Source organism: Lineus longissimus, chromosome 3 (assembly GCF_910592395.1).
Source record: "Lineus longissimus chromosome 3, tnLinLong1.2, whole genome shotgun sequence".
Taxonomy (NCBI): domain Eukaryota; kingdom Metazoa; phylum Nemertea; class Pilidiophora; order Heteronemertea; family Lineidae; genus Lineus; species Lineus longissimus.
The window spans coordinates 12,760,975-12,787,070 of record NC_088310.1 but is presented as its reverse complement, the minus strand read 5'-3'; the positions used below and the strand labels follow the sequence as shown (position 1 = coordinate 12,787,070).

Genomic DNA, 26,096 nt, shown 5'->3' with positions numbered 1-26,096 from the left:
ACATGCCCTGGTTAATTCCCGGTTAGACTACAACAATGCTCTCTTGCATGGTCTTCCTTAGAAAGTCATCGCAAATGCAAAGAGTGCAAAATTCAGCAGCCAGGCTTATTAGTCGAACGCGGAAATGGGATCACATTACACCAGTGTTGAAAGACCTTCATTGGTTGCCAGTGGCCTTGCGCATCGAGTATAAAATTATCAATCTGACACATAAGATATTGCATGGAAGGGCACCCGTTTACCTAGAACAGCTTGGGAAACATCAGGATATTACTCGTCACACACGTTCTATGGACGTAAGTTCAAGAAACCTGGCCGTAAAAAGAACAAGAACAATCTTTGGTGATCGAAGTTTTTCAGTGTCCTCTGCGCGATTATGGAATAAACTTCCCAATGACATAAAGGCGATTGAGGATCAAGACACTTTTCGAATGCATTTGAAGACTTGGCTGTTCAATGGACATTATCGGTAAAAATTAGCTGTAAGCGCTTTAACAGCTGAAACGTTCTGGGAAGCGCTATATAAATGACAGACTTATATCATATTATTATTATCGCGCGTAGACCCCAACCAGTCAAAAATCCGTAGTAGTGAAGACTATACTTACATTCCGGAAATTCCTGTCGCGTATATCACAAACACACTGAACTCAACCGCTACAGAAATTGATGACATTCGAAAAGAAACTGACAATGACACTACTCTCCAGGTAGTCAAAGCTTTGGTAATCCAAGGATGGCCTGAAAAGAGGGAAGATTGTCCGCCTGAAGCCCTTGACTACTGGAATTTCAGAGAGGACCTTAGCGTTGAGAACGGTATAGTGTTCAAACTAAACAGAATTGTGGTTCCAAAATCACTCTGGAGCACGATGCTTAACACAATCCACCAAGGGCACCAGGGCATGGACAAGTGTCAGCTCCGCGGGCGACACTCCGTGTACTGGCCTGGTATGTCCAATGCTGTCACACAGATGGTCTCTCAGTGTGGTAGATGTCAAGACCACCAGAATAGGCAGCAGAAAGAAACACTCCAACCGTACGAAGTCGCCAAGTATTCGTGGCAGAGACTGGGTTCTGATTTCTTTGTGTTTAACCAGCACACCTATCTCATTGTAGCTTACTACTATTCAAAGTTCCCAGTAGTCAGAAGAGTTGGCAAAAGTGCCACATCAGGACAGTGTATTGCATACTTCAAGTCGATAATCAGCGAGTATGGTATCCCCGAGGAAATTGTATCAGACAATGGACCCCAGTACGACTCCCAGGAATTCCGCAAATTCTGCGCCGCGTACAATATCAAATGGACTCCCAGTAGCCCAACCTACCCTCAGGGCAATGGGTATGCTGAACGTTGCGTACAAACAGTAAAAAACTTGTTGAAAAAAGCTCTGGAGAGCGGTGAAGATGCTAATCTCGCACTACTCAACTACCGCTCCACTCCGATCTCTAGTAACTTACCATCACCCGCTAGACTTCTAATGAACAGAGACTTGCGCACTCTACTTCCCACAACTCCGAGACTTCTCAAAAGTCAAGCTATAGACAATGACTTGATCAAGGACAATCTCCAGGACAGGCAAAACAAAAAAAAATTCTACTATGATCGCAAGGCACAAACTGAGTTGCCACCACTTGAGAAAGGACAAAATGTTCGCCTGTTCAATCAGAAGTCCAAACTATGGGACCCCGCAACTGTCATAGATAATACTCCATTTCCTAGATCTTACATTGTGAAAACTGAGAAGGGCAGTCACCGCAGAAATCGCCGAGATATTCGTACCACTGCATGTACCAGCGATAATCGTAGGCCTAGTGATGACGACCTTGACCTTGAAACCAGTTGTGAAAACACTAGCAGTGTTATCGTTCCTGAAGTACCAGTTGTACCCAATGTCAGAAGATCATGCCGCAGTGTGAAGGCACCTCAGCGCCTCATTGAAGAAATCTAACTAAATGTCATATAACTTGTAGTTAGTGTATACCATGTGTAGTGACAATAGGACAATCATAACTAAAGGACAATCATAAAATATTGCGAGTCATGTTTGTAAATTGTTGTACTCATTGGATATTCCTAATCACATCTCTATTCAGGACATTAGAACTAGAAGGGGGAGATGTGACAGTATTGCTTACATGTATAATTATGATTGTGCTATGAAGACAATCTAAGACGTTTAGTTCCTGTAGACAACTATAGGTGTCTCTTTAATCAATCATGCGGTCTTAGCCCTGACCAGTCTGGAATGCTCATATTCATTCATGTGATTAAAAACTGTTTACGTTATTATATAAAGAATTCTTCCATCCATGGTTACTACCAAGCAACCTATGAGATACGACAGCAACACGACAAAGTCTCCGTGATCAAATTGACACCGTTCTAGACGCAATGGTCCCGGAACCGCCGACAGGCGGCACCACCTCACGACGAAGGCTGAAGATGGCGATGGCGTAGTTCAGAACTTTTTGTTTTCATGGCGCGAAAATACAGTGCATGCTGTGCCAATTTGGCTCGTAAATTTTGACGAAAAAACGTTCAAAATGGGAAGAAGTAACAATAACAATAAGAATGACCAGAAGAGAGGTATAGGTAGCAGCTTTCTATTTAGTACGCCCAAGCGACAGGACAAAAGTAAAGCTGAAAAAGAACTGATCTTTGATCGCCCCGCCCCTGTCCCTGATGACAAAATGGACATAGGCCTGACAGTGCATGGTGATGCATTGGGTGGTGTGCTCAGTGCATCGGGCAGCAGAGGTGATGAAGTAAACGGGACACGGTTGATCGCAAATCAAGTGGTGGCAGAGTTGAAGCCAGCCTTAAGTCAAATGATTTCCGAATCACTTGACAAAATGCTCGAGGAGAAGCTGAAGCCGGTCATTTGGGAATCAGTAGCGGAGGCTGTTGACAGGAAATGTGATAAACTCTTGGCAGCAATTCGTGTTGGAAAGTACGAAAACGACAAACTAGAACAATATACACGCAAGGAAAGCATTCGGGTAGTTCATCTTCAGGAGACTGAGGGCGAAAAGGAAGAAGACCTACGTAAGAAGATCGTGGAGATTGGCCAGGCCATGGATGTTCTGGTGGTGGAAAGCGACATCTCAGTCACCCATCGCCTTGGTAAGAAAGGGAGAACCCCTCGTCCAGTCATATGCAAATTCGTGCGAAGGAGCGTGAAGCAGGCGTTCATGTTCAACAAGAAAAATCTCAAAGCAAAGGAAAACTACAAGAACGTGTTTATTGTTGAGGACCTGACGCCACTGAGGACATCCCTCATGCGGTTCGTGAAAGAAAAGAAACTAGCCAAACACGTTTACTCCAGGGACGGTAAAACTGTGTGTATTCGAGAGGAGACAAAAAATGGGCAGAAAGTTGAGTCCAAGGTTTTCATTGAAAACTGTGACGACCTCTTCAAACTAGGGGTCACAAATGTCAAGTACGAGGATTTCGGAATGAACATTACAAACCGGGAATAGGGAAACGTAGGAGGCCAAACTTCTACTGAGGGAAATGTAGGAAATGAGAGTTTACCAGTTGCCACAACTGATGTACTTGAACATTGCTATGCGCGTGACAACAATAAAGGTTTACGCCTGTGTTGCTTAAATGTGTGTGGGTTAAATGCAAAAGCCCAATTCGATGAGTTTCATGATTATGTAGCGCGAAACCTGTCCGAGCGGTAAAGCGTCAGTGATAATGTCCTGGAGACAAAGTCACAACCAAGTCAAGGCTTTTTATGGGGCAGTAGTTGTCACAACCTGGGGAAATCCAAGGACTCTGGTCCTCCTGATTTGATCTAGTAACCTGACTTCAGGGACATGTCCTCTATGTTTTCTCTCATTCCAATATGAGAGACTGGGTGAGACTTGGGCAATGTGACCTGCTTTTGGTCACTGATATGAGTCCGGATGAAAACTGCTACTAAGCTATCACAAAAGGGCACAACTACTTCATCTAACTAAATAGTTTTATTATAACTCTCAAAACGCGAATGTCCATGATTTTACAACGGGTACAAAAAGGTTTCAATCAGATTAAACTAGGTGGTTGATGGCTGGATATAGGCTCATATCCACATCTTCACCATTTATCAAACGGGTCAACAAATCTAAAAGTTCATGGAGGAAAGCAACCAGGTTTTCCAGTTCAATAAAAGTGCCTATTATGACTAGATCATCAGCATAAACATGCACACTAGATGCTGAATATTCAGGCATTTTATGACTGTTACACTTTCCCATAAATTGTATAAAAGTCAGTATATTACTCTGCCCCTTTTGCTGAACAAAAGTCAACAATTCAAATTGCAAATATAATAGAAAGATATCTTTAGGGCGCTTACCTGGCTAAATTCTATCAGTATCAGTGTGACCACCTTCAAAGCTGTATTTGAAACTTGACTCACACAACAATCTCAATGCAAGACCAACATATATGTAACATGTGGCTTGTTCTGCAATGTTGTGCAACTGCAAGCTAGGAGTATGCGACTGGGGTGAATGTCAACTCCGGAGGGCTAGAACCTCCTGATGCTAGATATGCTAGCACCCGATCTGCTCTCACGCCCAGCTGATTAGGGTTTTATACCGAATCCACGGGGGTCACCCACGGACTACAGACCCTCGAAATGATAACAAAACAAACCCGTTTTGAAACATGTGCCAACTTTAGGCCCAAAGTACAAGAGATTCCCAAAAGTCACAGCTTTGAAAATGACACCAAAAGATGCTACAGATCTTTATGAAATAAGCCATGTCTTTGAAATAACTTTTTCACCAACATTTACCTGATTTAAAACACTTTGCAAAGTTACCACTGGAAAGTTCGTCACTCACAATCCAAAACAATGTGGAGGTCTGACGTCATCAAACATGGGGGACAGCTTTCAGAAAGTCGCAAATCGCAACATAAAAATAGTGAAATACAAGCGTTCACCAACTTAACAACTTACCAGGAGGCTCTCAATCAATAGATTCCCAATGACAAATGTATCCCTAAAGTTTGACAGTCTAACTTGGCGCAGTTTTGATGAAAATAGACTTCAAACACGAAAATTTGCTCCAGTAAAAATGGTCCGGTTGTATATAAAATCCCGACCTGGAAAACAGGTACTTGCTGCACAGCGGGTGCATGTAAAATACGGACCCAGGAGTTGTCCTAGACGGAACGAAGAGGTGAAAGACTAATTTTGTTACATTACCCCCCCCCCCCCGATCGAAACATTGACGCCCCCGTCAATAAACTACTGTACCCAACACAAAATTAACCTAAGAATTGAGAGCTACCTTATAAAATAAAAGTTCCAAATAAAATATGAATACCTAGTATGTACACAATACAACAACAAATTAACAGGACTAACACAATTAAGTACAATCACATACCTTGTAGTACACACTCCTAAATGTATGCCACTTCACAACCCATCCACACGACACTAAAACCAAGCCAAGACATTCATTTACATCACATTCTTCACTTCAAACTACTTAATCTTGCTGTCAGTCAACAAGTCTTTCAAATATGAAATAATTCAACTTCCGGCCGAAAAGCTAAACATTACCAGTTTTATACCAGGAGAACCAGAAACAGTTACTTCAACCTCATTTGCTTTTGCCCACAACTAGTTACACGCAAACTGTACTCAACTTACATTGATACAAAGATCAGACTGATAACTCAAGTGTTCATTCAGTGACAGTGACTTGTGCCATCCCAATGTGCAGTGCAAAAGACACTAGCAACATTCAAAACTTTGAACCCGTAAACAATGCACTTACATTACATATCTAGAAGACAAGTAGGTTTAAAAACATAATGCAAAATCATATTTACAGATGAGACAAGTTCAAATTAAAATATCGAAGTGTCAAAAATAACAGTACCCATCTAAAGTGAAAGGGGAATTGCTCAACATCTTATTACCACGGCAACCAGTTTGCCCAAACAACTTGGAATGTTACCAGTCAAGCCACAAGTTATCTGATCAACCAATCTGAAATGTGCACAATCCATCTCAGCTACAAAGCATACAACTCCAAAGCAAATGTTCACCTTTACTTGGCACAATATAAGCGCTATGGCCTTTTGCAGTTATGACCACTATAGATGACACTAATCAAGTTACCAAGTATTACTATACAGTCAGTACCTCACTTCCAAACAATTGCTGCAGTTTCAACAACAGCTAAACTTCAGTATTCTAAAGTATTCTTCTCAGGCACCAACTACCAAAAATTATCAGTACCAAAATAATACCACATCATATTGACTCAGCAACATGTTATCGAACTTGAGATTCATATTAAAACGTTACATGCAATACAAATGAACCAAGCTTAATCTCAAATGGCAGGTTTGTTGGTTCCCAAAGTTGCACAGTATACAAATACCTATCCAAAATACTCTTACCCACTGTACACAAGTTCATCAAAATTCAAATATATCAAAAGTTACACCACACGTACCATCAAACTTACAGAGATCACTGCAAAGAGGGACAAATTTTAACTGTACATCCACCGCAAATTTGTCTTAAAATTACCAAGCTTCATCTTAATTCTTGAACCAGACACTCAAAGTACTCAAACATCAAGTCCCAACTACCAAATTACAGTTTTTGGAAATTTCACCCTTCACAAATAATTCAATCAAACACCAATTACTCTAGTTTTGACAAAGTTTCCATGGTAACACATGCTAGACCAGCACCTGCCCAGTTGCACCAAATATAAATTGCACCATTAATACATGTTATTTAGATAATTCTTACAATTACAAACAGCAGGATTACAACTATGGGGAAAGTTGTACCCCTACTTTGTACTTATAAAATTGATGAGGTAACACACTGAGAAATCGACTTTCTCACCTCCACAGGTTAGAAACAACGTCACTCCCAAGAATACTTCCAGAATTATCACACACAGTGAAGAGTGGTACTATCATAACAAGATTGAGTTCGTGCTTAATTAAAAGTTTTTTAAACAATTAGAATGACAAGGTATGGGATTGCCATACATTGCCCGATTTTTGACTGTAAAACTTGAAACAGATAAAAAATGGGACACCAGATAAATTTTGAAATGTATACTAGACAAAACAGTCTCAAACTCAACCATGACACCGAACACACTGCACTATATCGAATATCACAATCACATAATTTAGAGTCATAGTTCACGGCAAGTCAATAGTCCACATATCACTGATGCTAAAGTTCCCATCACTTCCCTCTTCATCGCTCCTCAGGTTCTTGAACTTTGAAAATCGTGGGCTGACTGGCCCCGCCTCTTCCTTCGGTGGCACGTCTGGTCCGCTACAACTACAGGAACACGGACATTTCCGGCTGGACAGCTCCTGCAGGATGGCTGTTTGCTTTGCCAGCTGCTCCTGTATCTCTGTTAACGTGTTGGGGGCAACGCCCACATGCTGGCTCAGGGCTTCTTGCACCATGGAGAATACGTCCTGGCGGAAGTCATCCATGGACTTGAAGACAGTTTCATGCAGGACAGTTGCTTTTGTCGCACATGTCTCTGTTAAGCTAAGTTCAGGCATAGCCTGGGGATTACTTAGGTTTTCCCCGCCCTCAACAGGGGAATCCTGTGGGCCCTCATTTAAAACACTGTTCTGAACGGACAAGTCCATGGGCCGGTCTTCTTCACCCACCAGGTCCTCTGACAAGGTTTGTTTACAAAATGGCCTCAACTGGGCCCGACGTAACTCAGGAACCCTGACGGCACTCCTCACAGACTGTGGGGGTAGCTTGGCACTGGTTGACAGCGGCTTTGTTTCCTCTAGCCAATTCAGAAAATCGTTCTGTGTCCAGTTGCGCAAACGGCCACCAACCGTCTTCTGAAAGTTTTGGCCCTGTTTGGCCTCTTTCCAATGTTGGGAGTGGAAATGTTTGGTGGCGATACTCCTAGTTCTGGACCTCGCCCGACATAGCAGACAGTACCACGGAACCTGTTGTGGCGTGAAGTGTTCTTTAAGAACATGGCTAACGGAGGCATTAAACCCTGTGCCGACATGGCTGCACCGCAGACACCGAAAACGTTCTCGCGACGACTGCATGATCCTGAAATGGAAAACACAAGAGGTAAGACATTTATTCCTCTACAAACCAGCTATAAAAGCCATTTTAAAATATATATCACATGTCAACAATCATGTAGATGTCTACAACTTAATACTATAAGCCCACAATAAGCCATGAAGGTGCTTTGATAAGAAGGAGACAGCGCCCCTCAGATTCAAAATAAGGTAGTGACAGAGTAATGATATAGGCAATCTTCAGTGATACACAGCCACACTTTTTAGGCCCACTACTTCTTTCTTGTTTTTCTCAGGGCATCTTTGGCCCAAGGGAGATACACAGTCCCTGAATAAGGCTTCAAACGGTTGTGATGGACTGTCTTGTTCTTCCCTTCAGCATTGAGCTGTACACGGTAGTCTAAGTCATTTATTTTATACAACACTAGATATGGCCCTTCATAAGACCTGCGTAACTTTGGCGTGATATGGAGCTGAGAAATATCAGACAAAATCCATACTAAACTGCCCCTCTGGTACTTAGTAAGACAGGTTTTGGCATCATAATACCCCTTCCTCCTTACAGCAGACTTTTTCAAATTCCTACGCGCCACATCGTGCGCTCTAAGAAAACGGTCACGCAATTCTGACACATACTCCCCATACGACGTGACAGTTTCATCAGGGTGTGACTTGCCAGTGCCAAACATGGTCTCAGAAGGAAGTCTGACCTCGCGCCCCAACATAAGCATATTAGGTGACAAACCAGTTGATTCATGTGGGGTTGCCCTATAAGCGGCGGCCATACAACCCAAGTTTTCATCCCACCTGGTTTGTTGACCTTTCATATAGGCCTTGATCATACGCACCAGTGTTTTGTTGAAGCGCTCAACTACACCATTACAGGCTGCATGCCCACTTGCTGTTCATGTTTTTCTGATCTCAAGTAGCTTGCAAACTTGTGCAAAGATTTTACTCTCATAGTTTCTTCCTTGGTCGCTATGGAGATCCAAGGGATCCAAATCTTGCAATTACTTCATTTACAATTTTATCAGCACATGTGACAGCAGTTTGGTCAGGGACAGCAAAGAGTTCAACCCACTTTGTCCAATAATCACAGACCGACAGCATATAACGATTCCCTTTATCAGAGAGTGGAAATGGCCCAAGAATATCGGTGGACAACCTGTCAAGTATCCCCCCTACAGGCATTGAACCTAATGGTGCGCGTGGTGGCTTGTGAGGCGGTTTGATAGATGCACATTCATCGCATCTTGCAATGCATATAGCTACATCTTCGCGGACACCAAACCAATAGAAATTTCTGAGTAACTTGTTGACAGTCCTTTTCTTGCCTAGATGGCCTCCATTCAAAAGGACTGAGTGATTCATGTTCAATATGTCTGCTCTCATGGTTCTAGGTACAAGAAACTGAAGGTAGTTATCAGTGCCGTCCCTTTTTGCAAACTTTTTGAAGAGAACCCCATTGTTCAGGCACAGACTGTTCCAATAATTCCAATAATGGCGCGTGGTTTGACTGGCCTCACAGACCTCATTGCCATAAGGGCGGACACCACTCTCTTGCCACTTGAGGAGAGGTGCTAAGTCTGTGTCATCTAGCTGTTTAGCTCTGAGTTGCTCAAAGTTTTCATTTACAGGCACCGATACAGGCTGATGCTGCTTTTCGGATCTCAAGGTCACACGCTTAATCTCAGTGTCTTCGTACCAGGCACTCATCATGTTTATGGCCCTCTTTTGACACTTGTTGCAAGGCCCACAGGGTATGGTGTCACTGGTGTCCGTACATTGACAATCACGCGGATTAGGACATCTGGACAGACTGTCAGCATTTTGATGGTTTTTACCAGGGCGGTACTGAATTTCGAATGAATACTGTGACAGTGTCTCAATCCATCTCGCTATTCTGTCTTTGGGCTCCTTCAGTGAGTATAGCCACAGGATAGCCTGGTGGTCAGTTCTCACTGTGAAAGTAGGTTGACCTAATAAATAGTACTTGTAATACTCAATGAAAAACTTAACGGCCAGTAACTCGCGATCAGTCACACATTTTTCTTTCCGCTTTATTAAGCGTCCTTGACCCGTACGCTATCACTTTTTCTTCGCCATTTTGGATTTGGGAAAGGACCCCTCCAATTGTTTCTTTACTGGCGTCACAATCTAGTATGTATGGGCAGTTTGGCTTTGGGTATGCCATTACTGGTGGACTAGTGAGGATTCGCTTGAGGTCCTCAAAGGCCTCTTGACACCTTTCTGTCCACTCATATTTCTTGTTCTTCTTGGTTAACTCAGTTAGAGGTTTGACTTTTTCTGCAAACCCTTTTATGTGGCGCCGGTAGTAAGACGTACCACAAGTGAATTTTTCAAAGTGCTTTTAGGTGACTTCTGATGGTTTTATCTTATTGAAAATGTTGTTACGAGCCGAACGACACCTCATTTGCTAAAATCGGGCAAGAAATACGAAAATGGGACCATTTTTACTGTTTCCTTGTTTCGGGCGTGCCCGAGGCAGTAAAAAGTAGCATTTTTGGGACCCCCCAATTCAATAAGTAAGCATCCAGGTTTGGTTCTAATGCTATTTTCTACTAATATCTACCCCAGAGAAAGAGCACAAAGAGTTCCAGAGGCATAGGTGGCTTACTTTTTTTTTAATTGACCATCAAAAGTGCAAAAAAATTCAATTTTCCACTGTCTGGCGAAGGTCCGTAATGGGATTGCTTGCATATTTGACGGACATTTTTGAAAAATTTATTGACCCAGAAAGTCATTATTTCACATTTCCTATGCCTATGGGACAGGTTCTGCCCCTCCAATTTTTTCTGGGGGTAGCAGAAGGTTGTAACATAGGGAAATTGACCCCCAAAAAGGCTTCCGGGGCCAAAATCACCATTTGATAAAAAGTGCCAAAAATAGCGAAAAATGCACCAACTTCAAAAATTCATATAAAAACAACCGTACAACAGAATTGTACCAAATTTTCAGCATTTATTCTTCTAATAAAGTTCATTATAAAAAAGTACAGCTTCTTCATTTTAGTTAATCTGAAATAACCGAGACCTTTAACCCCTTTTGGCCAAAAACGGAAAATTCTGCCAAAATTGCAGGTCTTCGAAAAAATTTTAAAAATCATATATCCAACAGATTTGTTTGAGATTTTCAGGTATTGTCCTTCATGGTCAGCTTCAACAAGTCAACAAGTTCTTTTCCCAATGAATAAAAAGTACAAGGAGTACAACAGGCAAAACATTTTAACACTCTCATTTACCGATTTCGCTTCTCAACCGTTTATAGTTATACACAGGAGTGAGATACAAAGGTTACTCAAGGAACAGCTTCTTAAAGGTTCTGAACTGTTTTTCTATTTTCCCCAAATCAGGGACAATGGAACATCTCCCCTTCACTTCTACACTGAAATCAGCATAGATTATGAACTTTGCCTCTACATGCTCATCAATATCCTCCACTACAGGCCACTTATAAGTGTTGCCATATCCAGCCTTCATAAACTGGACCTTTGCAACATCTTCACTCTCAACTTGAAGGACCTCACCCAGGAAGAACCCTTCATCATATGCTACAGCGACTGGCACACCTTGTCTAGAAAAAGAAAAATTATAACTCCATTCCTCCACCTCCTCATTTTCATTACCTGCATCAGACTTGGCGAAAGACACAGAATCAGAATCTGATTCCAAGAACTCATCTTCAGAGTTTTCCAGTTCCAATTCTGATTCTGACTCCGAGTCACCACGATCACAAATTTCATTATACTTTCTCTTTCTTGCAGGTGGAGGAGGAACAACATCAGCAAGGATTTGGTCTTGCCCAGAACCAGTGGAAGGAGCAAGTCCCAAATAAGAAATGAAGTCAGCATACAGACGTTGGAAGGATTTCTTCGCCATGACTAGACGATCATCCTTTTTTCCTAGCACTTTAGTTATGTACCTTATCTCATCTTTAAGAATACTCATCTGCTGAGTTTGAGACTTCCCCCCAGCTATAACCCTCTGAACATCAGCTCCATTCACACAAGGACCCCCATGAGCAATTACAGTTGCTGTTATTTTTTGGAGGGCAGCCAACTTGTCAGTCTTCTTCTTTTCTTTGTTTCTACGGGACTCTTCAAGCCTAGCTAGGGTCTTCACTAGGGTCTTCCTTTCTGTATTTCCCCTTTACAGTAGAACTTTTTGACCGGGCAAATTTCAGCAGCCTTTTACGTTCAGCAGGTGGTTTTCTAGTGAGCCACTGAGAAATTGTGTAATTTCTCTTTATCATTTGCAGACTTGAATGGTAAATGAAACGGCCAGGGGCCATTGTGCTCACCGTAAGTATTTTTAGTAGACAGTTACAGAAAGTGCTACAGTATGACAATGGTGAATACATTTTTAACTTTGACCTCAGTGACCCTGACAGGTAGGTCAAATAACAAACCAGGGTGATATGTGATGTAGACACATCCACCTGACCATAACAATTTCATCACTCGTTACACTACAGCAATCGGCAAAAAACCATTTCCAAGATGGCCGCCTAATTAAATCTATGGCACCAAATAAATCAAAAAATGAAGAAAATGTAAGATAGAACTCAGAAAATAAAAAAGGAAAAGATGAAAAATAAAAATATTTTTGGCTGTCCTTGACCGGGGTTTGAACTCACGACCTTTGGATTGCCACAATACGAGGAAAAACCCACAAAACATGCAATTTCGGCCATATTTGAATTCCGATCTGGCTGAAACTTGGCATACAAATAATGGCTTCTTAGATGCATCATTGCACAAAATTAAAACTCTTTACATTGAACAACGACAAAACGTACCAAGAACGGTAAAGTTTTCAACTTTGACCTCTGTGAACTTGAAAGGTGGGTCAAATCAAAAACCTGTAAGATATGTGATGTACCCTTGCTGGGAGTACCTACCATGAAACTTTTATCAAAAACAAATCAGTAATAAGCGAGAAATCACACTTTTTGAGTTTTGAGTTTGGGCCCCCTGGTGGCCAAGTCAATAATCAGACCGAACCAAAATTCAGTGTAAAAGGTCAACTGACCTAGGGGGTCATTTGTTCAAAGTTTCAAGTTCATTTCTGTTGCGGTTGAGAAACGTGCCATAGTTACACTCAAATAGCAAATTTACGCCATTTGACCTCTCCAACCTTAAAAAGTAGGTCAAATCCGAAAAATCGTGCAACATCTGAGGTAACCTTGCTAGGGGTCCCTGCCATAAAAATTTCATCAAAAACAATTTGCTAATAAACAAACTATTGCACTTCTTACTTTTTCTGTTTTGGCCCCCTGGTGGCATAGTCAAGAATCAGATCAGGCTGAAATTCAGCACCAGAGGTTATCTGATATAGGGGGTTATATGTACCAAGTTTCAAGCTCATAGCTTTGGTGATTGAGAAACGTGCCATAGTTACACTCAAACGGCCAATTCACGCCATTTGACCTCTGCGACCTTGAAAAGTAGATCAAATTAAAAACCCGTATGATATATGATGTATCCTTGCTATGAGTACCTACCACAAAAGTTTTATCGAAAACAAGTCACTAATAAGCGAGATATCACACTTTTTAGATATCCACATTTGGCCCCCTGGTGGCCAAGTAGAGAATCAGATCGGACAGAAATTTAGTGTCACGGGTCATCTGACCTAGGGGGTCATGTGTACAAAGTTTTAAGTTCATAGGCCTAGCGGTTAAAAAACGTGCCACTGTTTTTGAACTAGGATACGACGGACAACGACGACGACGACGACGACGACGACGACGACGGACGACGGACACTGCGGTGTTGTATAGACTCCCCTACGGTGAGCCAAAAAGGGAAGCATTTCTACGCTTATACATTCCAAAGATGAGATCTCCGAATTCCCATTCACTCACTAGATTAGTTAACTTGCAGTGTTTCATAGAAATTCTTTGCTCTTCTGTTGCTGGTGAACTGTACCTCCCCCCAGGAAGGAAGTCCACAAGTTGTCGTTCTGTGACCATTATGCATGCAGTCATCAACTTCTCGAGAGCCGATTTGGTCAAGTCGGACTCTGAGGAGTGCATGTCAGAGAACAAACTCTCATAGACTTCATCCCGAGGAGGGAAGAACTGAGCACCAAATATACCATTTTGGTCTCTTGACATGAGAGATGTCGAATCTGCTTCCCACTGCTTGAATTTGGCAAGCATCTCTTGAATATATTGATACTGGTCAACATACTCAACATCTCCCTGAAGCATGAGCCAAAATGGCCCACTAACCTTATAATAAAGTATGCCAAGGGCCCGTGCCAAGGCCAGAATCTCAGGGGATGTATTATCAATTTGAACACTCTCCAATTTCAAGTTCAGCTGTTCAAAATGTTCAAAAAACAGTATCATATCAGAGGAATGATGAAAAAGAGTGGCGGCCCCAAGAAAGAAATTGTTGAAGCGGTTCATTCTGAAGCTTGTTACTTTTGATTTCTTCTGAAGATTTTCTTCAAGAAAAGAGGGTAACCGGAAAAACGCCGACCGACCGACCGACCTACTCGCCGACTCTAACCTCACTTACGGCATCCCATTCGCTCCTCATACCCAGCGTGAGCATGATGGAGTCTGACAGCGGCAGCAGTCCCGAGAAATCGATGGAATTCCTACAAGAATTCTACCGGCAAAGCAAGCCTAATCGGTAAGGAAATGATGATGACATCATCTTAAAGACATTGTTTGCCTAATAGTCGATATATAAACGAGATAACGGGCCCAATCTATGCACTCAGAGTGGTTTTTGTTGGATGTTTTTTTTAGTCGATGACGGGTAGTGGATGCACGTGCTTTTCCTATATACATGTATACATGTAGGCGTACAGATGCTGGCACATGGACACGGCATGGCTACTTTTTAAAATGCGTGTCAGTCCGTGTCATCATGTGTGGTAGAAGAAGACTGAGGAGAGAGCAAATTTACTGACGCCTGTACATAATAATGTACAATTTAGCCTAAATTGCCAAATCAAAAGTAAAGTAGCAAACTCGTCCCCAGCTGAGTTTACGTACCTCCAACACCACTGGAATAGACTGCGTCGATCTACTTTTGGTCTACTGCTTTATGCATTAAACTATGCGCATCGATATATACTAATTTTTTGACCGTACAACGCGTTTTGGCGGAAGGATTCAAGTAGTCCTGAGCATGTTATTCTTAAATCGTAGATAATCAACGTCCAAATTCAAGTATTTTGACAAAAAATGTGTTTTCTATCTAAAATGTATCTTATCTATACCCTATTCAGTACATAAGGCAGTTTTTATTTTTGGCACTGGGCCAACGCTTCACAACATTCTTGTGAAAGCGATTCAGCCTATGCCAGTGGTGTTGGTGGTACGTATACTGCACTGGGGACGAGTTTGGTAAAGTAGGCCTATACAATTTCAAAAGGGCTGGATGATCTAGGACTAGGCCTACATCATGTACATCATACATGACCTAAGTAGGCCCACCTAGTCGTGACTTTTCCTTTGATAATGGTAATTGCCCCCCCCCCCCGCCCCTTGACAAATGTCCCAAGGACAGTTGCCCCAGCCGTGAATGATTAATCCCTGGACGATTACCCCTGGCAATTGGCTAAAGCTTGGGGGCATTTGTCTGGGGGGGGGGGGGGGGGGGGGTGATGTCCATGACCAATTGTCCTAGGGCAATTGGTTAAAGGGCGGAATTGTCCTGGGGGCAATCGTCAGGGGGGTGGTAGCTTGTCGAGGGGGAAATGTCCTAGACCCTTGAGACCACTAGGGAAAAAAACAGAAAAGAAATAGCCAAAAGCCAAAGAAATTATGCTGATTTTCAGGAAATCGTTTTTTCTTAGGCTAACATGTACACTATGAATGATGTAGATAAGGTACATTTAGCTTAGGGAAAAGGACACTAGTTTTGGTCCCAAATTAGTAGGTTGTTTCCATTAAATTTGACCTCTCTATTAAGAGCAGCATTTGTCAGTCCCAAGGGTTTCCAGTTCCTTGAAAGAGAGCTTCTACTATACTTGTTACTGACGCAGGGATGGGTTTCGACTACCGGCAGTCTTACAAAGGGTGTTCTTTTCTTATTTTAGCAAAAGGAAACTTGTGCTCCAAACCAAAGTGAAAGATGAAAATGAGAATGACAGGTAGGTCACGGTCAGTCTAAAGTGCAGTCTCAGCACTGATAGTGATACCCTAATTGCGGGCATTTAACCGAAGGAACAAGGAAAGAGAGAATATAAGATTCAGAAATATTATTGCACGAGTCGATGAGGAGGATGATCTACATGTACCCATGTAAATGTAATAAAGATATATCACAGGTGGAGTAATCCTGTGCATGCAGTCCAGTCCGTTGAAATTCATCACATTGCAACTTCACAATGATTTTGCAATCACTCTAATAAAACTTGAGGGAATTCCATGAAATTCAAGTGGTATTAAGTGAATATCAAGTTTCTGATTTCACCACATTTTCAAGCCCACACACGTTTCAACGTAATCCACTCTTCAACTTTATATTCTTTTTTTCAGTTTTGTACCAAACCTGGAAAACCAAGAGCTCGAAGATGACATCCACCTCCCTGATTTACCTCCAGTCAATAAAAGGTAAAGGTAGCTAAATGAAATTAGGCCCCCCCGGGTTGGCCTACATTTTATACTATTTTTTAAATCATTTTGAAATTGTGTATATAGCTTGGCCTAGGAAACTGACATATTCTTGGACAGTTCTGGGTACAGTTCTGGGTACCGTAAGTAGAGAAATGGTAATATCAAGTTTGGAAAAGAAACTTCCTTTGTGAACCAGGTTCATCAGATGCTTATCATTATCATATCATGAAACATCTTGTGAAAATGGTGAACCTTATGTGTCAGTATTGACATTACTTTAATCAAAATCTTTCTTTTTTTTAAGTTCCCGAACCTCTGTCCCACCATCTACCCCCGATAAAAAAAGTGATGATGATGAATTGCAGCAAACCACAAGGTATGATTTGGACCGGAAGGGCTGGCAAATCTGGCATAACTCCGAAACTACTCTCTGATTGGCTTGACACTGGCACAGACTGCTTTGATTAACAAATAATGATGATGCAAAAACATAAGTTTTGTCTTTAGCTTTGTTATAGAGTATGAATATCTGAATATTATGACTATCATAATCATGTTTTACTTAGGGATCCCATCGTAGATTGTATGATAGCCCATGGTAGATCCACTGATGGCCCACGGACTATCCATTGATAGAAGTTCTGTTATAGACCCTATGCGTCAAAGTACAAAGATACTAATTTGTGAGGCAGTTTCCAATTCTGGAAAATAAGAAAGGTCAAAAAATGCTATAAGGGATTCCATCCATGGATCAATGATGGGCCCACAGTTGATGGTACATATAACCATTGGTTCCATCCATGGTATGATACCTATCCAAATATTGGGCAAGAATGGAACGTTGATGCTCAACCCTATGATGGATCAACGCATGGAAACCTTTGCCTGTGTGTAGTTCCCGTTAACTGAACGCACAATGATTTTATCTTTTAGGTCTCCAAAATCAGTGGTAGTCATTAGCGATGACACTGACAGCGACATGAATGACGAACCAAGCACAACAATAGAGAGATCATACTATCATGGGAATCCAGACCTTCCGGTCTACTGTTTTGGCAAGGATGTCCCAAATCAAAAAGAACTGATCAATCTTCTTTTGGATGCACCTTTGGAAAAGGTTGCATCGGTACAGCCAATCTTGGTTGAAAATAATGTAACATTCCTTGTTGATTCGTCTCGCCTCCGAAATCATTTGGATTACAAGTGTGACGATATGGGTTCGTGGAAGAACCTTGGGAATAAGCGATACAACTACCGTGGTAGTTACTTAGATAACAATCACGACAACCTCAAATTGGATGATCATGGAAAGGAACAAATAACTGTAAGAAGGGATTTTTTCAAGCTGAATGCGCATAAAGATGTGAGGAAAAGGATTGACTCTATGACGACGAACGGGAAACTTAAAAGTGTTGTTCTCATTCAATACAGCTTTGCAAATGAGGAGCATGCAGTGTCTCCAGGAGTGCATGGTAACGCCAAAAAGTTGACCACTCCCTATTTCAGGACTTGTGAAAGCGTCAAAAACGAAATTAGGGAGTCGGACAATCATCTTAAACACACAAAGGTGTTTAATATGGTAACGACACCTTTGGCCGAGACTCATAGCATGGGGGAAATTCCTAGGTCCTATGAACAAGTTAGGAAAATGCGCCCGAAGGGAAAGGACAATGATCCCTGGCTGTCCCTTCAAGTAAAATGCAAGGAAAATGACAAATTTTTGAGAAGTGTCCGGGGAGCGCCACAGCCCATTGCTGTTCTGTGCTCGGATCGCCAGCTAAACGATATAGCACGGTTTTGCTGCAATCCACAGAAGTATCGGCCTTTCGCAGTGGATGTCACATTTGGTGTTGGCAAGTTTGATGTGACTGTCATAGCGTATGAACATCAAATGCTGAACCGGCGCGGTAGTGTAAAATCGCCTGTGACGATTGGTCCAGTCATGGTCCACCAAAAGAAAACAAAGCAAACTTATGCGCAGTTTGCCAGTGCATTAAAAATCCTGGACCCACGGCTAGGTAATGTCCTCAGTTTTGGCTCAGATAATGAAGAGGCTCTTAAGGGCGCTTTCCGAGATGAATTTCCTTTCGCCACCCATGTAGGATGCGAGCTCCATGCCAAAAAGAACATAACCAGGAAGCTAGAGGAGCTGCATATTTGTGAGAAGGACCAGTTTCTGGCTGATATATTTGGAAAGGTGGCAGTGGTAGGATTGATTGATTCTGCTAGTAGGTCAGCATTTGCCTCATCGATTGAAAAGTTGAAGCCTAAGTGGGAGAGTTGCAGCAATGGGAAAGGTGCTCAGTTCTATGTTTGGTTTCTTGAAAACTATTCGGAATACATGTGCGATTCACTGATAGCTCCCATCCGGGAAATGGCTGGGATTCCCCATGAGAGATACACTACTAACTCTGTTGAGCTAGTGCACAAAATCATGAAGGAAGAGACAGGAAAGAACATTGATGAATTTTCCTTTGCCGTAAATTTGGAAAAGTTTGTCAATGAACAGGAGAAACGGTTGGAGGAAGCCATATTGAATAGAGGTCCATACGAGCTTAAACCGGAATACCGCATGTACGAAGTCAAACCACAGGATTGGGCAAAGATGGCGTCCAGTCCAACTGCCCGTATTGCTGCAGTACGAAAATTTCACAACGCACCCTTTCCCATTCCATCATCGACTGATCAGTTAGTACTCAACGAAGGACTGGCTCAAGAAAGCAGCGTAAACATCTATTACGAGAAAGTGAAAACTTACAACATTCATCATGGCAATATACCAGTGGGCATTTTGGAAGACATGTGCAGTAAAGCAGTAGACATGACTGTTGGGGTAGTCCCTGGTACTAGCACAATGCGGATCGTACCTAGCAGGTCGAACCCCAGAAAGCCACACATTGTGTCGCAGCTTCCAAATGGGAGATGTGAGTGTGACTGTGCCAACTACAAGTCACTTGGCCTTTGCTCTCACAGCTTGAGGTGTGCTCAGGATATGGGTGTGATGGACAAATTTCTTTCATTTGTTGGAAAGAAAGGTAAAGCCGTCAATCTTTCAAAGGTGTTACAGAAGGACATGTCCTCCTCTCGTGGGAGAAAGCCAGCCACAAGGAAGCGCCAGCCAAGTGCAGCTGCTGGGAAACCAAGTGATCTTGAAAAGGTCATTCCAGACGAGATGACCAAGAAATTTGAGCTAACTTTCATCGCAGGTATCATAAAACGATGTTATGGTTGCCGTGGTTGTTTCACAGAAGAAGATAGGACAGCTCCAAGTGATGTCATTCTGAAAACCCAGGAATATAGGGAGTACCGCCATCCAAATACTGGTGAATTGGTGATGACACCAAATCCACAGAATACGTACTATCATCTCCAGAAGGGATGCCTTGTGATTAAACATGGGAGGGTAACATCTGACAACATTGTCATTCCTGACAGTATTAAACCTACACTCAGCAGTGACCATTTGGAACGATTGGATGCTTTTTTCCAATCCTTGTATTAATCATTGTCATGAGTACCAGCCATCCTGCATACATTACTTGGTATGTACAAACTACCTGACTACCATGACGACATTCAGTCATTTGATTATATCTTTGCTATTTAGAGTTCTTATGTCTCGGGTAAATGCCTACTGTTATGTCTTATGATTTAGTGTACATTTAACATGTCTAATGTTGTTTCAAAGGAATTAGTCAATCAATGGGCTTTCTGGACAGTTACAATGTACTTCTGTGTGGATACTGGTATAATACAAAAACCTTTACTGCATTCATAAGGGTTCTGCGATGTGGCGAGCTGCAGCTAAACTTGACCTACCACGATCGTACAAATCGGTTGAAAGTATTCACTCTGCTTACTGGTGGGTTTTTGGGTTTTGCTGGAACTGGTCACAAATTTATTTATTTATTTTACTGTGAATTACAGAGTCAAGGTGGTAAGTTGTATCTGGATATTTAATTTCATAATCCAAAGTTTTATGTATTGCCTATTGGGTACATGTTTGTTATATTATGCATCAGTTTTTCATCACCATCCTATATTAGTATTTTAAGATTACTTAAGTAAAACCGCATTTTCATATGGTCTTACAAGTGATGTAATGTTTCAAAAATGTATGTAATCAATAATCTTACCAAATAATTATTGATGGATGTTGTAGCAATGAGCATGCAATACAACAATGCAAGTTTATTTTGATTAACCTTTTGGAACATTCAGCACATTTTATTGATTTATTTTCATATGAATGGCATAGTCAAGGTGGTATGTTGCGAGTTGCTATTTAAACAAATATGGTTAATTTGATGCAAATTGAGTGGTTTCTCTTCTTCAGAATGTTTTGTTTTGGGTTTCGTTTGATCTAAGTCAATTTCATTATACATGTACATGTACTATGATCTGAATTAATGTTGCATTAAATTGTGACAGTTGTTTTAGTTTTTAAGTTTTTAAATATTTCTTTCAGTGTCGCTCATATTGATGATGATTAGTTATACCTACTGTATTTGTTTTTGTGTTCCTGAAAATAATGTGTTCGGTCTCTTAGCCTGAAGGTTTATAGTCTTGCATAATCAGATCCTCCTTCACAGAAGAAGAGGAACTGAGAACCTGACTCCCTGAGTCTCAAAGGTTCGTTGAAATATTAATGTCCATATTACAATATACATGTACATGTATGTTTATTCAAACTGCTGAAATTAACTGCTGAAATGGCTTATGAGCATGAAAGATAGATTCTGATATTTTAGTTTACAAAATCTACTGCTGTTGTATGGTTGTGTTTGTGTAAACCACCATGTTAAGCATTTTTGGTTCGGACCTGTATCATTTACCAGGGAAAATGTCTCTTACATGTATGTTGTTGAGGGACCTGACACTTTCACACTTATTAGCTGGATAAGACCTTTTTGTGTTTAATCAGTCAACGCGAGTAATATTATTAGTTGAACTCAAAAATTATATAAGTTGAACTGAAAGTGAGGGGGTGATTACCGCATCGGCGCGCTGTATATTGATTAATATGACTGCATTATTTTCATTTGCTAATACTACTAGTATTTGTGTAATCTTTGTCTTTGAATACTACACTACTTAAAATCTCATGTCCAACTTGTTGAATTGTTTTGAAATAAACATTTATTTCTATAGGACTGTGTCCAATGTTTTGTTTCCTAGTTTAATAGGGCCTAAGAAGCTGATCCTGTTCCCTCCCTATTAAAAAAATCACCTTTGGCTAAGGGGCTTGTGGTACTGAAAGGTACAGTGAAACACTCGCAATCTGCCCACTTCAGGGTTTGCCCTATACCAGTACCTCCACTGTCCTTGATCTTTTACCAAGTTAACAACTGAACAACTGAAACAGCGGAGCTATAAATGCAACATCAGTTTGAGCCTTAACAATGGCTCCTTGGTTGTCCTGGCATAGCCTCGTCACAAAAGCTACTAATCAGTTTGCTGTGGTGTAACAGCCCGGTGTAAAAGTAGAAAATGTCCCCCTGGAAAAAGTGTCCGGCCCTACTATGTATTCTGCAATGGGGTTCTATAGAAGCTATGACCATCAGTAGCTCGGAGATTATATATAGTGCATAATAGAATCCTTTGTTTCCCAGGACATTTTAGACTTCTACACCGGACCTATAGCCACCTGGGAGGAGTTGTGTGGTGGAACAAACAGACCGACAAACGGCCGGTGTAGAAGTTTAAAATGTCCTAGGATAAAATGTCCGGGAACAAAGGATTCGATTATGCGCTTCAATCTCTGAGCTATTGACTGTCAGGGTCTCTATAGAACCATATTGCAGAATACAATAGGGCCGGACACTTTTTCCAGGGGGGACACTTTTTTCTTTTACACCGGCGTAGAAGTTTAAAATGTCCTAGGATAAAATGTCCGGGAACAAAGGATTCGATTGTGCGCCGAGTTATTGACGGTCATGGCCTATAGAACCATATGCTATAATCTGTAAGAATACAATAGGCCCGGACACTTTTTCCAGGGGGGACACTTTCTACTTTTACACCGGTCCTCAAATTATCTTAAATTCAGTATGATGTTTGATGATAATTCTTTGGGACATGATTCGATTTCCCGCAGGCAGAAGACTTGGCCGTGCACGAAGCGCGAGATCGATTACTTTTACTATACAATCATGCTATAGGCGCTAGTAAACGAAGACGCTAAATATGATACCATGGTGCAAGGCTCAACTACGAAACTCCTTTCGGTCGGCGAGTCGGCGAGTAGGTCGGTCGGTCGGTCGGTCGGTCGGCGTTTTTCCGGTTACCAGAAAAGAGAGCCACTTGAGCCGGCAACCATTCTTCTCATCCCCCCTTGGTCCTAGCACATCACAGGTAAGTCGGACAAATCGACAGGCGGCTGAACCAGAAGCATTCTTGAAAGTGCGAAATTTAGGGTTGGCATCACGACCCAAGCCATGACCTAATGCAGCCACAAGATCTTTTTCTATATCTTTTAACTTTGCTTCAACTGCTGTGCTGAGACCAAGAAGGAAATGGGCATTGCAAAACAAGAAATGGGTGTCAACTTCATTACCAAGAAAATTTGTTTTGTATTCACTCAGTTGGCGGTTGAATGCCTTGTTAACACTGCACCTATCACTCATTACGGCAAACATTTTCTCAAGAAAATTTCTGAAGACAGTGTCTTTTTCATTTTTTGAACAATCCGAGTACAACTCACTCAGTTCATCAATCATTGCAATCACATTGTCTAGCAAGGACGCACTGTCTTCAACTGCAACAGGTGTAAACCCAACAGACCTGGTTTGGCCACTTTCTAAGGTGATTTGTTTGCCAATTATCTTATTGTGGTCCCTAGAGGTTCCATCACTATGCAAATCCCAACACTTGCTCTCAGAACACTCCTCTGCTACCTGCAATTTTGCTAAGACATGTGCGCGGTCAACAAAATTGCAGACGGTTGAGGCACTGGGAAGATCCCCATCTTTGATGTTTTGGCCATGCAACCATTTGCTTACACACTGAATAACCTTTCTTACACGTGCTGATGCAACCTCGCATTCACCTGACAATTCCATGGCACACAACTCAAGTTCATCAGTGAACCGGTTATTTACATCCTCTCGTGTTTGGAACGAGTCAGGACTACGATAATGAAGTAATTCTGCCTCCAGAGTCACAAGCTCTGCCTTTAGAGCTTTTCTTTCCTTTTTTTCTTCAGTTACCCTGTCGGCATTTGTTTTGTTCTGAAGTTTGTACTTACTAACGAGGTTTTGAAGGCTCGTGATTTTTTCTCTTAGAGGAGCAATTTGTTCTTTCATATCATTAACACTACGTTGATAAGCAAGTTTTTTTTCCAGCTTTTGCTCCTGCTCCTGCAGTTCACTTAGTTTTTTCAGCGACCTTTGGTAAACACCACTAGATTTTAACTCAACTAAGTTTTGTTGAGAGTCAGAAAGGTCCTTTTCTTTTTTTGACAAGTTGGTTTTCAAATGGAAATAACGTGCCTTCAGTTCTGATAATTCAGCGTCCTTTTCACGATTTGTGGTGTTCAATTCAGATACCTGACCACTAAGATGTTTGGAGTGTTCAGCAAGGGCGTCCAACTTTGTTTTTAGTTCACCAATTAGAACATTTTTTCCCTCAAGCTCACCCTTGAGTGATTTTATCAAAGCCCCCCGTTTCTGTGGTGACATGAGGTCACCAGAATGCTCCACAATCTCAGATTTATTGGATTCCAGTTCCTCATTTTTTCCACTTCCAGGATCTCCAGTACTAACATCAAGATCTGATGCTGAATGTAGGCCTACTGCCTCAGTGTCAGATTCATTTGGACTCGAACATGTCGGAGGAATCACTTCCAAGTCAAACTGTGCACCAATATCTCGTCGCAAGAGCTCATCCAGAAGATCACCTTTTCTCGCTTTACTCTTGTTCAACGACTTAAATTCACTCCGGAGTTCACCGAGAATGTCTTTCACTTTGTCCTGAGGGGGAGCAGAACTTAACTTTCCTAACACCTGTAACCAAGTGCACACGTGCTCAAGATCAATCTTTTCCAGCTTTCGAAAGTCATCCAATTCAAAAAGTACACCAACTTTCAGCTGATGAATGCCAAAGATGTCACTGTCACAGTCTTTCAGTAGCGTGGGATCTAAAAGTTTATGACGATTGACACCAAGGGATGAACACAATGGCCCAACAAGCGCCAAGTCAACAAAGGCATCAAGAAAACTGGGGACTTCCTCATTAGTCAGAACGTTCAGTTTATTTTGAGCAGTTCTAATCAATGTGCGGAAGCCACGGGATCCACGGAAGTCAAACATCAACGACATAACCTCTGTGATGACGTTCCATGACTTGCTGAGTTCAGACTTCAGCCGCCCCATCTGGACAAGTTGATGATTATGAACTCGATCTCTATTCGTTTCTGGAAGTTTAGGTGGGCGACCTTTCCCCTTTCCCTTGGCTTGGAGATATCGCCGAACTTGCCTGCACCAGTCATCTTCTGTAAAAAAAAGTTACACAGGTTTAACTTAAGCAAAAAAAAGATTAAAATGTGTCAACCATTCTAATAAACCTGATGGGACAGGACTGTCATGACAGTACATGTCACTAAATGTGATAGGCCTATTTATTTGTACAACAATAAACATGTGTAAGCCTAGGCCTGATAGCATAGCAGAAATATTGTTGAGCAATTAATTTCATCTGTGAGGTTAATGAAATACAGTCATTTTGATTGAAAAAAACCTAGTCTCAGCTGTTGTTAACTGCCATTCTCGGAGGTGTCTGCACCCCCTGGTACAAGGAATCGATATACACAGTCAACACGTAAGTGAACACCAGTGGCTGTTGGAGTATGCAAAGTACATAGAACAGCCAAATTTTGCGGTAATGGCCGCCGCTTCAATCAATTTTGAAAATTATTTGGTGCACTTCAACTACCTATCAGGGCCAGGAATCTATCAATTATTCAATACAATCAACATAGAATGGCTCCTTGGACATTTTATGATTTTCTGATACTAAAAATTGTCGAGTTAGACGATGATATGAACGAAAAAATCGCCTCAGACGACGGCGTCTTCCAATGCCAATCGGCTTTTTTTCACAAGTTTTTCAACACCCCACTTCAAAAGCTGCTTTTCTTATCATAACAGGCATAAAAAACACAGTTTGCTATCAGTAACTTAATCATAAGTCATTAATCTTTGTGAATATGTATGGTTTTATGATGTTTTAATGCACTTACCGCGATCTTGAAGAAGATCTTGTAGACCTGCTGAGATTTCCATTTTGAGACGCGCGGCCTCGGTTTGACCTGTGGAGCTAGCCAAGAAATGTGCATTGCGCATGCCCGCCGTCGATTGGAAGCTGTCTTCGTCAATTGATTTGGAGAGTTGAAAAAAATCCCTTTCCGTGGATACCAAGTTTTTGGGGGGTCTGAGGTGGG

The 26,096-nt window shown here is 41.7% G+C and overlaps 2 protein-coding genes across 2 annotated transcripts; one reads left to right on the top strand and one right to left on the bottom strand.

The window, feature by feature from the left end:
* The first annotated feature begins 869 nt into the window (after nucleotides 1-869).
* Nucleotides 870-1,949, top strand: LOC135484781 (uncharacterized protein K02A2.6-like). Its single transcript, XM_064766462.1, has one exon. The coding sequence runs from the start codon at nucleotides 870-872 to the stop codon at nucleotides 1,947-1,949; it is 1,080 nt and encodes a 359-aa protein (XP_064622532.1).
* An 11,890-nt stretch (nucleotides 1,950-13,839) lies between these two features.
* On the bottom strand, nucleotides 13,840-25,029 carry LOC135484780 (uncharacterized). The gene is made up of 2 exons (XM_064766461.1): nucleotides 22,945-25,029; nucleotides 13,840-14,599 (listed from the first exon to the last, which is right to left on the bottom strand). The coding sequence occupies exons 1-2, from the start codon at nucleotides 25,027-25,029 to the stop codon at nucleotides 13,865-13,867; spliced, it is 2,820 nt and encodes a 939-aa protein (XP_064622531.1). The 3' UTR covers nucleotides 13,840-13,864.
* Between the last annotated feature and the right edge of the window lie 1,067 nt (nucleotides 25,030-26,096).

Coding starts and splice junctions, on each gene's coding strand:
- LOC135484781 (XM_064766462.1), top strand. CDS start 870: ATGCTTAACACAATCCACCAAGGGCACCAGGGCATGGACAAGTGTCAG.
- LOC135484780 (XM_064766461.1), bottom strand. CDS start 25,029: ATGGGGCGGCTGAAGTCTGAACTCAGCAAGTCATGGAACGTCATCACA. Junction 14,600..22,944: donor TCAAGTGGCTCTCTTTTCTG/GTAACCGGAAAA, acceptor GGGATGCCGTAA/GTGAGGTTAGAGTCGGCGAG.